Source organism: Zootoca vivipara, chromosome 9, assembly GCF_963506605.1.
Source record: "Zootoca vivipara chromosome 9, rZooViv1.1, whole genome shotgun sequence".
Classification (NCBI taxonomy): Eukaryota; Metazoa; Chordata; class Lepidosauria; order Squamata; family Lacertidae; genus Zootoca; species Zootoca vivipara.
The window spans coordinates 41,597,706-41,610,953 of NC_083284.1; the positions used below are offsets into that span (position 1 = coordinate 41,597,706).

General features: G+C 47.5%; 1 protein-coding gene across 1 annotated transcript in view; it reads left to right on the forward strand.

Moving 5' to 3' along the window:
- The window catches only part of GRIA2 (glutamate ionotropic receptor AMPA type subunit 2), an 86,480-nt gene that overhangs the window by 65,003 nt on the left and 8,229 nt on the right, over window positions 1-13,248 (forward strand). The window contains exons 10-12 of the mRNA XM_060279132.1: window positions 338-544; window positions 996-1,366; window positions 5,225-5,423. Of these exons, the coding sequence (XP_060135115.1) occupies window positions 338-544; window positions 996-1,366; window positions 5,225-5,423 (777 nt within the window). The remainder of the gene's footprint in view (window positions 1-337; window positions 545-995; window positions 1,367-5,224; window positions 5,424-13,248) is intronic.

Consider the following 13,248-nt stretch of genomic DNA (forward strand, 5'->3'; position numbering starts at 1 on the left):
TATGGAATAAGCAGGAATGATCCAATGCAGCTCTCTTTTTTTAGAAGGCTAACTAAATAAAAAGTTTTAAAACTCTTTCTTTACTTGTCAACATGCAGTTTATTAATGCTGATGAGAATTATGAATGCACCTTTGAAAACTCCTCTCTACCTGTAAGGCTTGCTGCAACTGTGAAGAAATGTTATTGTGATGATGGATAAATAAACAATCCTGAATGTTTCAGGGGGGAAATACAGGTTTTTTTATTGTTTTATTCAATGTACTTCCAACCCTGTACACAAAGGATAACTAACATGCATCCTTTTTTGATTAGCTAAAGCCAAGTTTCTCTGTACAGGAATCCCCCTATGTTATGAAGAAAAAAAACTTTGAATTGCTTGATGGAAATGATGCCTATGAGGGCTACTGTGTGGACTTAGCCGCAGAAATTGCCAAACACTGTGGGTTCAAGTACAAACTCACAATTGTTGGGGATCGCAAGTATGGGGCCAGGGATGCAGAAACAAAAATATGGAATGGAATGGTTGGAGAACTTGTTTATGGGGTAAGAGACATTTTTAATCCTTGCAAGTAGCTATGACTAATGGAGATCAGGTTAGCGCATGTTGGTATCACAGCTGTTTGCGTGGATCAAAGTGAGACTTAAATGGGTGTTTGAAAAGAGGTCAATATCATCACTTTTTCCTCCAGATCAAAACTTCTGTGCACTCAAATGTCATAAAAATTCAGGGGCTGTGGCCTGACAATGTTGTTTGGTGTGTGATTATAAAGAGGTATCATTTGCATGATAAAAGTGAAGCCACGTGGTACCATATATGTTAGGAAGTAGACTATTTTAGGCAGATTGCTTAGTAGTTTATTCCTCAGTAGGATGCTAGAATAGTATTACCCATGTCCATGCTGTTGCATTCTTCATCTGCGATGCACAAAAGCAATAAAGCCATTCCCTTGTTAAATATTGAATGAGTTATTATTTTGTTTTGCTTCCATTACAGAAAGCCGATATTGCAATTGCTCCATTAACTATAACGTTGGTGAGAGAAGAAGTGATTGACTTCTCAAAGCCCTTTATGAGCCTTGGTATATCTATAATGATCAAGAAGCCTCAGAAGTCCAAGCCAGGAGTGTTTTCCTTTCTTGATCCCTTAGCGTATGAGATCTGGATGTGCATTGTTTTTGCCTACATTGGGGTCAGTGTTGTTTTATTCCTGGTCAGCAGATTTAGCCCCTACGAGTGGCACACTGAGGAGTTTGAAGATGGAAGACCATCGCAAAGTAACGAATCAACTAATGAATTTGGGATATTTAATAGTCTCTGGTTTTCCTTGGGTGCCTTTATGCAGCAAGGATGCGATATTTCGCCAAGGTTGGTTACACACCCATTTCAGCTTTGTGCATTTTGGGTCTCACTCCGGAAGTTCATGGTGCATATAGATTCAATCTCAAGAAATGCCAGCTGTTGACATGTTTTTCTAAATCATCCACAGCCCTTTAGATGGAAACAACTTCTCCCGATGCAGGCCAGTGGGCTGTTCAATTGGTTTCCTCTGAGCATCGGTCCTGCCTTGCCCTAGTGGACTTATATGCACCATGCAGAGGCCATAAAATGCATGAGGTCCTCCTCATTCCATGCCTTCTTGGAGGGGTACCGTGTTTTTGCTGCATATTCCCATTCACAGCCAACGGTGCATTGATTTCACAGATGCTGTAATGGGAAAAAGGGTAACACACAATTAATGAGCTGTGGAAGGAGTGCTTCCCCCCCCCCCCCCAGACAAGCCATTTTGCACAGCATCCTGCCTTTTGCTTAAACTCCCCATCTCCTTTCAGGAAAATCACTGGAATCAAAAATAGAAAGGTCTTCTGATAACTCAATAGTCATGTGAACCAGGTACAACAAACTTGGCAAGATTGGGTGGTTAGGTTATCCTGGAGAGAGAGAAAATCCGGAGTGATTTGTTTTGTTTCGTTTTCATTTTTAGAAAGTTAGATTCTGATCTTGGTATTTGGTTTTAAGCCACGAGTAACTACAGCTCAAATTATGATCTATTATGCCCATGCTTCTTCTTTTTTACATGTTTCTTTTGTAGTGTTATCAGCTATTGCATTACCCTTCTGCAACTGTGGCCTAAGCTCAACAGCTCTGTTGGGCACCTGTTGACTCATCATGTTGAGTATGTGAACTGTATCAAAGCTGGAATTCATTTAGCGCTTGGCCCAGAGGGTGGGAAGTTTGGGCATTGGCTAGGGTCCAACAGAGGACCCAACCATCATAGCAGTGCTACCATTTCCACTTTTTTATAGTGTATTTCAAAAAAGATCAGAAATAAAATTCTCAGCTGCATGTCCCCATCACATCTTCCAGGTTAGCACCCCGCTTGATCACAGACTTCCAAATTCTGTGGCCAGTACTGAATTCATTCAAGGAAATGGAAGTAAGAAGGCATTGTTTAGCAAGCAACTTGCTGATGTCTGATATTTAGGACATCTTAGTATATTTGTGGTAGAAGAATCTGGCTTTCTCCCTTTCAATATCCATATTTGGAGAAGTGAATTTTAGAGAATGTTATAAATAACCCAACTTTTAACACAGGTTTTGCTTATTTAGAAAACTAGGCCAGGAGTTAAACAAGTATCTATTAATAGATACTCTAAATCCTAACTGAAAAGCAAATTAAAATTTCATAAATATTAATGCCTGACGAAGTAGACACTGAAAGGTTTGGGAAGATCGTGAAATGAGAGATCAGCTGCAAAACAATTTGCAGTATATGCCACCTTGAAGCTAAATATGCAGGTTAGAGCATACGGCTAATTAATATGGTGATGAGGCATAAAACGGATCTAGCCAAGTCAAAAATTCAAAACTTTGCATTTATATAGCATGTTGTCTTACTGTAATGCACACAGCAACTGTGTAAGGCCAGCCAATATTTGTTATACTCAAATTGCAGATGGGGAGAGAGGCTGAAAGAGAGAGAGCCTTGCCTAAAGCCAACAAGTGAGTTCATGGCATAAATTTTTAAAGGGGCTTTTTTTAAATGATTCAGAACGCAGTCTCTTAGCAATTATGTTACAGTAGCTCTCTATATTCAAATTTATGACTGACCTAGACAAGACAGAACATTGCCTTCAGGGGACAGGCGTGCTAGCATCCATTTCTGGTTGTAAAAACAAGCATATTACGAGTTTGCTGACTCCATTGTGCTTGAGTGGCAATAAAATGAACTTTATCATTTTAAATAGTCCCGAAGGGTGTCAGTCAAAGAATTAAGAACTATGCCTATAAAAATATTTCCTTTTTATTTTCTTAAAAGTGATATAAGTACACCAGGAAAGGAAAAGGTTGCTACGCTCACTTGAATGCTGCTGAAAAGCTCTTTCTCATGGCAGTGCTCCAAGCTGAAGCAGTAACATCTATAAGCTTCTTAGGATGCAATCCTGTGCCCATGGAGCCACAGTGAATTCAGTGCACCCCTGAGTTGACATGCTGACAATGCACAAGAACCACTGGTGCTGCCTGAGGATCCGGCACACTTTATGGCAGATATGAATGGCAAAGATCTTCTGCGTAGAGCGTTGCTTGTAAGGAAGAGCTTCCAACTGGCAACCACATGGGATTGCAAGAAATTTGGCCACATTCCCGATTTTTGCCAAATCATTTCCATAGGAGCCTCCTAGTAGGGCTTTCCCCTCTGCAGGATACACACATGCATAAATCGTGGGTGGTTTTTTGTATGCCGCCTTTCCATAGTTAAAACCAAGGCAGCTTAGAACATGAAAAAATGCATAATTACAAACGTAACAAAAGTAGTCGTAAACAGTAAGTGAAACATTAAAGAGCACACAACCAAATTGAACAGTTTCCTCACAAATCATAACAAAAAATTATTAACAGCAACATCTCCACCTGCTCGCCTCCCCACAAAAAAAAACCCTAAACAAAACTCCTGACCCCAGAATGAAAAGTTAATATTAATCAGAAAATGCAAGACTTCCAAAGAAAGTTTTGCCACATTTTAAAAGTGATGACACAATAGGCCATGTTGGTTTATTCTGTTGCTTATATATTGTCTTGTATTTCTGTAAGGACTTAGATTATTATTTCGATTGTCAGTTGTTCATGTACGTTTTATTTTTGAGCAATTCACATAAGTATGAATGCAGTGCTTGGCAGTGATTGTTTGAAAAGCTAAACTTAAATGTGATGGTGTGATGCCAACAGTGGCGTAGTAATAGGGGGCGGGGGCGCCCCAGGCAGCAGGCTGGGCGGGGGGCAGCAGGCTGGATGGGGCTGACCACCTCCGACGGCCGCCTCTGCTGCCGCGCAACGCGGCCGCCACCATGGAGGAGAAGCCCCAATGCAACCGAGACTGCCTCACTCCACTGCTTGCTCGCGGAGTTTGCTGCGGGGCCGCAGCACATGCCTCCTGTGCGCACATGCGCTGCAAGCCACAACGCATGTGCATGACAGACACCCTGCCTTCGGGTTTGCCGTCCCGGGCAGCCAGGTGGCTAGCTACGCCACTGGGTGCCAAAATTAGGCTTCCCAGTCCAACAATTATCTTGTTTCTTGTGGTATATGTTTGATTGTTCAATTGCATCTGCCCTCCGTGCTAGGATTTTCTAAAGGAGTGCAATGGAGAGCATATGGGACTTTGTACCAAGGACATTACTTCTTATTTTATTCAGTCAAAATATAGGTTATACCACTGAATCCATTGCAGCTGAAATTGTTGATTTTTACATAGTAGACATGATCTGGTGGCAATGGGAAAACTTAGACCAAAAAGCCTATAATTTATCTTGCCTGACTTTCTTGTATATGTGCTTGAGCTGTCACAAAAAGTTCACCTGAGTTATCATGAAAACCTTACTTTTTAAAATATGGCTATAATGTTATCTAAGCAGCTTTCTTTTCCAGGGTCCTCTGACCAGTGAAGGACTGATGAGCTAGTACTTTGCTTCCGTACATTATCTCAAGACAGAGTCCTGAATTTAGTGACACCACTTGAGCTGAGTAAAATAATCCTAGCAAAACTATAGTATGTTTTTAATTTCCCATTTCAGTAGCATGCACTGAAACTGAGAGGAGAGAGAGGTAGCAAGGAAAAACCAACATTTCCCTGCGTTACACAATGGAGCATATACATAAACCTGGTGACTTGTATTCCTTTCAGGACATTCATTTCATTTTACAAATCCATTTCATACTTGTTATTAGATCCCTGTCTGGGCGCATTGTTGGAGGTGTGTGGTGGTTCTTTACCCTGATCATAATCTCATCCTACACGGCTAACCTAGCTGCCTTCCTGACGGTAGAGAGGATGGTATCTCCCATTGAGAGTGCCGAGGATTTGTCTAAACAATCAGAAATCGCTTATGGGACATTGGATTCCGGCTCAACGAAAGAATTCTTTAGGGTAAGAGTCTTCTTTTGCTCTGAAATATTAAAGTTTTTTTTCCCCTCCTTCTCTGCGCTTTTCTTAAATTAAGCAATAAATAAGATCCATTCTTGGTGTTGTGATTTAATAATTCAATGCATGTTCTAAATGAGTGCCAACTAGTAATCTGGGTGCCAAATGTAACTCCCTGCAGAGCTGAAATAAAGAGGACAGCTCACTTGCATTTAATATAAGCCACGACTTCCTTAAATATAGCAAGCTAACAGGTATGGAAAGTATGAAGGAGAAATTGTACATCTCCATCATGTTATATGGGTTTCAACAACAGTGGCAGCAGAAGGAAATGTGTATGTAGGTTTCAGATCTGTAATGTTTGCATTTTGTTTATAATCTGTTGTTTGAAAGTAATAAATAAATGCAATAGTCAAAGTCTAGCTTCGAAATATCTCAGAAATATCTAAAGTATGTGTGAGGGACAAGGGATACAGGGAAGTCCCTCCCATCTTAAGTTCCAGCCCATCCCCAAGCGCTGGGGAGAGCAGGGAGAGCTCTGCCTCCAGCGGAGAATCAGGAAGTGGTGTCCGAGGCTCAGGCAAGGTTGCGGAGCCCATGACCCAGGTGGGACAGGAAAGGGGGAGCCCGGGGGGGAAGGCCAATTCCCCCAACTCCGGAATTGCGCCGAAAACGTAGGGGGAAGAGGTTGGGTCTCCCAAAGCTTCTTTGCTGGAAGAAAACGCACCAATCTCTATTCGGAGGTACTGACACCTCACCGTAAGCATGTATATAGATCGCTCTGAGCACTGTAAATAATCAGCACTTAATAAAAGTCTAAAAGGACTATGCTGCGAGGAGTCGTTACTCTAGAGTAGCCACATCAGCACCTATGACAGCTACCTCCGAATCTTTTTTGGCTACTTTGGAGTGCCGCGATGAGCGCGCAAGAGGCTGAGCATTGGAGGCTGGAGGCCGAAGCAGCGAAGCAGGAGATACGGAACCTGACAGCGCAGGCCCAGCAGCAATTGCATGCCGCTCAGGAGGAAGCGCGCAGAACGCGGGAGGAGCTGAACAAGCTGGTGGAGCAGGTGAGGACGAAAGAGGAGACCGAGAAGCAGCTAAGGGTAATGGTGTTGGACTTACAGAAAAAGTTGGATGAGGAAAGAGCCGCGAGAGGTGGGGGGGGCGCCCCAGCCACAGCTAGTCCAAATGAGAAGGGGACAGACCCTAGTCACCAAGTTTAGCGGCGACCCTAGGGAGTACCTAGGATTTGAGACGGAAATAAACTATGCGCTGGAACTGCATGCAGCGGAATTCCCAGATGACGCGCACAGAGTCTCCTTTATTATAGAGCATTTGACTGGGGCAGCCCGCGAATGGGTCAGACCGCTCATCGCGCAAAAAAATGATTGCATGAAGAACGTAAAACTATTTTTAGAAGCTTTAAAAATAATGTACGCTAGTGACAGTGAAATGGAAGCCACAAAAGAGGAGTTTCATAACTTAACACAAGGAAAATTAACAGTTAGAGAGTACTGGGCGAGATTCACCATGCTGGTGCACAAACTGGGGTGGGATCTGCACAGTGATCCAGTGAAATCAGCTTTCTATCTGGGCTTGCACCCAGACGTTAAGGATGAGCTTGCAAGAGGTCCGAAACCGCGGACTATGGATGAGTTGAGCAAAGCAGCGCTAGCAGTGGGGGTGAGACAGGAATCCAGATGGAACAACAAACAAACGACGCGCGCAGCAAAACCTTGGTTCCCACGCTCCCAAGACCGGCCTCATCACCAAACCCCACCCCAGGGCCCACCCCAAGCCCCGCCCAGACCAAGCCCAGAGCCGGAACCGATGGAGATCGGAGGAGCGCGCACGCGGGCTTTTCAAACCCCGGCACCACAGAAACACAAGGAGGGGAGGGGAGGAAACTGCTTTTTGTGCCACTCCCCCAGTCACCTCGTCAGGAATTGTCTGCATCGCCGGGAATGGCAGGGAAGGGCGGGAACTGTTATGCCCGCCCCCACAGACTCAACGCAACAGCAGGGAAACGAGACAGCCTGGCTGCAGGAGACAAGGGGCAGCAGCCAGGCGCAATCGACAGAAACCAGCCCCCTCCCACCCTCCCTTCCACAGAGGGGCAGCGCCAGCCCACACCCCCCAGAGCAGGGGTGCTTCTAGAAGTGACTCTGACACTCCCTAATGGGTACCCACTGACGGTTTTAGTGTTAATCGAATCGGGGGCGTCTGCCAATTTTTTTTCAAGAAATTTTGCGGAGGCACACCAGATCCAACTGCTGCAGCTGGACTTTCCCCTGCACGTCTCCACCATTGACGGCAGGGAGTTGCTGGGAGGGGCCATCACCCACCAGGACCCCCCCCCCATGAGAATGACAGTAGGAAGGCACTCAGAGACATTGGCTTTCAACGTCACCACCATCTCAGACCCCCCATAGTGCTAGGAATGAGCTGGCTAGCACGCCACGACCGATCCATAAGCTGGCACCAGAGATGCATTACATTTGGGTCTGACTTTTGTCTGGAACATTGCATGCAGCGCCAACCAGGGGAGGGGCCACGATAGCCACGGTGGCCACCATGCACGTCAAGGGGGGAGAGGCAATTCCCAAACAGTATTGGGACCTACAGGAGGTCTTCAGCGAAGCAGAATCCGACCACCTGCCACCGCACAGGTCCTTTGACTGTCAGATCAACCTAATACCGGGGGCAACGCTACCCCCAGCCAAGCTGTACTCCATGTCAGATCAGGAACTGGAGGATCTGAGGGAGTTCATCGACAAGAACCTTAAGCGGGGGTTCATCAGAGAAAGCAAGGCAGCAGGGGTGGACAAAAAGGACACGCAACAGCGCCGTCTGGTGGTGGATTTTAGGCGCCTGAAATGCATGACGGAACCAGTGGCATTTCCAATGCCCAGAGTGGACGATCTGTTGACAGCAGCGCGCAGGGGCAAGATCTTCACCAAGCTAGATCTAAGGGGAGCGTACAACTTGATCAGGATCAGGGAAGGCGATGAGTGGAAGACCACGATGTTCACGCCTCTGGGCTCGTTTGAATACTTGGTGGTGCCCTTTGGTCTGCAAGGGGGCTGAGCATGCTTCCAGGCCTTCATGCACCACGTACTAGGCTCACTCCTCTTCAAGAACTGCTTGGTCTTCCTGGATGACATCCTTATATACTCCAAGGACCCAGTGCAGCATGTGAAGGACGTCAGGGAAATGTTGCAGTGCCTGAAGGAGCACCACCTGTATGTGAAGCTGGAGAAGTGCAAGTTTCACACCAAAGAGGTGGACTTCCTGGGCTACAAGCTGTCAGACAAGGGGCTAGCGATGGATAAAGACAAGGTGCAGACCATCTTGGACTGGCACAGCCCCAGGACGCACAAAGATGCCCAACGCCTACTAGGCTTCGCCAACTTCTACAGGAAATTCATCAAGAACTTCTCTCGCGTTACGGCTCCCATCACTGACTGCCTGAGATGCAAGCAGAAGTTCAGGTGGACACAGGAGGCGCAAGAAGCATTCGAAAGCCTCAAGAGGGTGTTCGCCTCAGACCAGAACCTGTTCCATGTCGTACAGCACGCGCCCCTACGCATCGAAACTGACGCTTCAGACCGCACGGTGGGCGCCATTTTACTGCAACTGGATGCCAACAGAGAGTGGAGACCCTGTGCCTTTTTCTCCAGAAAGCTGACCCAGCCAGAGCGCAACTACACGGTGTTTGATAAGGAACTTCTCGCGATCCACTCTGCGTTTCAACACTGGAGACACTTCCTGGTGGGCGCCAAGCACCCCATTCAGGTGTGCACGGACCACAAGAACCTGGAGTTCTGGAGAACAGCCAGGGTGCTCAACCAGCGACAGATACGGTGGGCAGAGTTCTTCTCGCACTTCAACTTCTCCATCCACTACATACCGGGGGAGCAGAATGTCAGGGCGGATGCCCTCTCCCGCAAGCCAGAGTACATGGAGGAGGAGTTGCCACCAGCACCCCGACACGTGTTTCCCCCGTCGGCATGGTCCTGCGGAGCAGCAGTGGTGAGCGAGGCAGAACTCACAGCACTGACGGCAGCAGATGAGTTTGCCACCCGCATCTTCAGAGACCTGCGAGGGGGGAGGGAGCAAGCAAAGGACTTTGCAGAACGCGGGGGGCTCCTTTTTTACAAGGGAGCCCTATACCTGCCCACCAACCAGCTCAGAGGTAAGGTCCTCAAGCAGATGCACGACAACCCAACGGCGGGTCATTTTGGAAGGGACAAAACCACTCACTTAGTCATGAGACACTTCTGGTGGCCAGGGGTGCGGGAGGATGTTCGGGACTATGTAAGGGGCTGTGACACCTGCCAGCGAGCAAAGGTGGTCAGAGCAGCACCAGCAGGGTTGCTGGAGCCATTAGCCACACCGCACAGGCCGTGGGAAGTAGTGTCCATGGACTTCATCACAGACCTGCCGTCGTCCAGGGGCAAGACCGCAGTGTTGGTGGTAGTGGACCTTATGTCCAAAATGTGCCATTTTATACCGTGTGCCAGGGCGGTCTCGGCAGAAGAGACAGCCAAACTGTTTGTTGACCACGTATTCAGACTGCATGGATTACCTTTAAGAGTTATTTCGGATCGAGGCCGCCAATTTGTTTCCAGGTTCTGGAGGCGGCTCATGAACCTCCTGCAGGTGGAGGTCAGCTTGTCGACGGCTCGGCACCCGCAGACCAATGGACAGGCGGAGAGGGTCAACGCCATTCTGCAGCAGTACCTCAGATGCTACGTCAGCCAGAGGCAAACGGACTGGGTGGATCGCCTGCCACTGGCAGAATTTGCCTACAACAATGTGGTGCACGTCTCCACAGGGGTGTCGCCCTTTAAGGCCAACTACGGGCGCGACCTCAGATCTTTCCCAGAGAGGGAGGGGGAGGAGGAGGGCCCACAGGCAGAGGATTGGGCAGAGGAACTGGAGACGGTGCACCAGCAGCTCAGAGAACACTTGGAGAGGGCCAAGGAAGCGTACAAGAAGGGGGCAGATCGCCACAGGCGACAAGGGGAGGTCATCAGGGTGGGGGACAAGGTTTGGTTGTCCTCGGAGGGCCTTCCCACCAGAGGGCGGTGCAAAAAGCTGGCGCCCAGGAGGCTGGGCCCCTTCACGGTCACGCAACAGGTCAATCCGGTAGCCTTCAGGCTGGCACTGCCAGAGGACATGAGGGTGCACCCAGTGTTTCATAGATCGCTGCTGTCGCCGTACAGAGAAAGCACTAGGTTCAGAGACAGCGATCAGCCCCCCGAGGGAGGGGGGGAGAGGGGAGACACCCGGCAACTCAATGTGGCCACTGAGATTCTGGATTCAAGGAGAGGTGTGAGAGGGCTAGAGTATCTCATGGCATGGGAAGACACTCCGCCGTCCCACAATGAGTGGATACCCGCCACGGAAGTACAAGAGGAATTCTTAGTGGAAGAATTCCACGCCCTTTTCCCCCACAGGCCCAAGCCCTGGCACATGGAAAGGGAGGGAGAGGGGGAGGGGCGGGAGGAAGGGATAGCTCTCCATGGAGATGGGAAGCGGAATTTGAGGATACGGAAGAAGAGGTGTGGGTTTCACCGAGGTCGACTACGTCAGAGGCCGGAGAGGACTGGCAGCACATTTTTACTCCCACCAGCTCTGACGCCACAGACTTTTTGGGCTTTCCGTCTTCTCAGGGGGAGGGAGAAAGATCGCCGGATTGGGGGGAAATTTTTACACCCACGGACTCTGACAACACGGACTTTTTGGGTTTTCAGTCGTCCCCAGCAACCGGGGAGCCCCTAGGAAGGGGGGAAGGGGAGCCTGGGAGGGGGGTGGATGTGAGGGACAAGGGATACAGGGAAGTCCCTCCCATCTTAAGTTCCAGCCCATCCCCAAGCGCTGGGGAGAGCAGGGAGAGCTCTGCCTCCAGCGGAGAATCAGGAAGTGGTGTCCGAGGCTCAGGCAAGGTTGCGGAGCCCATGACCCAGGTTGGACAGGAAAGGGGGAGCCCGGGGGGAAGGCCAATTCCCCCAACTCCGGAATTGCGCCGAAAACGTAGGGGGAAGAGGTTGGGTCTCCCAAAGCTTCTTTGCTGGAAGAAAACGCACCAATCTCCATTCGGAGGTACTGACACCTCACCGTAAGCATGTATATAGATCGCTCTGAGCACTGTAAATAATCAGCACTTAATAAAAGTCTAAAAGGACTATGCTGCGAGGAGTCGTTACTCTAGAGTAGCCACATCAGCACCTATGACAGTATGCATACAAACATACTCTTACTTTGCACAGTTTGAAACATTAATCCATGGTTTGTTTGTTTTTAATTACACTGATGGATATTAGGAGACTTTGGGGGCATCATCCAGTTCAGACTTCAAACCTACTTCACAAATGAAGTTCTACTGCATGCGATCGCAGCTCAAATTTTAGTACAGTTTTGAGTTATTTCTGTAAATGACATGCTAATTATAGAATCTCATTTTGAGAATAATAGATCGTAGTAAGACAAAATGGGAACGTTATCTGATGGCCAACTAGATATGTAGATTGCTAATTAATTTGATAAATCCTTCATAATTGAAATTCTTAATTGAGTGTCTCGAGGAAAGAGCACTCTTTAATGAAAACAGCATAATGAATATAAATGGAGCACATTGCTAAAACAGATTGATTTATGGTCTTTGTAACCCTAAAGCTAGAAAGCTGTAATAGAAGTGGGATATACCCTTGATTACTGTCCGGAAACTTTGTCTGGTGTGAATGTGGGGGATCACAGAGGAAATTACTGGCAATGTATTACTTCATTGTTTGATGCTTCACAATCTATCCAATTGTCAGTTCAATTATTTCCGTTCATAAACTGCCTATTCTCCTGTGCTTTATTGTAAATTCTAATACATAGGGGAGCTCCTTCTAGAAGCCATAGTTTGCAGGGAAATTCCAATGATCAGTTGTGTAAGATTTTGCCATGGGCATGTTACTAATTAATGACTCAGTACTACAAGATGGGATGGGGGTGGCGCTGTGGTCTAAACCACAGGGCCTAGGGCTTGCCGATCAGAAGGTCGGTGGTTTGAATCCCCTTGACGGGGTGAGCTCCCGTTATTCAGTCCCAGCTCCTGCCAACCTAGCAGTTTGAAAGCACGTCAAAGTGCAAGCAGATAAATAGGTACCGCTCTGGCAGGAAAGTAAACAGCATTTCTGTGCACTGCTCAGGTTTGCCAGAAGCAGCTTATTCATGCTGGCCACATGACCCAGAAGCTGTCTGCGGACAAACGCCGGCTCCCTCGGCCTATAGAGTGAGATGAGTACACAACTCCAGAGTCGTCCGTGACTGGACCTAACGGTCAGGGGTACCTTTACCTTTATTACAAGATGCAGTAATGGCCACCAACTTGGTTGAAGTTAAAAGGGTTTAGGCAAATTCATAGAGGACAGTGCTATAAAGTTTTATGGTTCCCCTTTTCCCGAAAATTACTCCTGCAAAATGATGTGGGAAGCCAGCGATGAGGTACTTTAACAGCAGTAGAGGTGGGCAAGGAAGTTTAATAGGCCCGTTTTAAAGACCTAGGCACTCATACAATGTCCATCACTACCAGACAAGGTCCGCTGTCTTTCCAAGTCAGTGCCAAGAGGCATTGGAAAAAAGAACTTCGAGTCTTCCTGGAATTAAGAATAGTCTCTGTGCACATCAAGCATAAGACTCTGCTGCTATAGCGCTTGCTTCCGCTGCTGGCGATCCCCCTTTTCCCATTGCAATAATAAGTTTCAAGAAAGCTGGGCAGAGCTGGCTGTCAGAGAGCAAGACCTTTATTGGTCCAATCTTTCCAAGACAGTTGGAC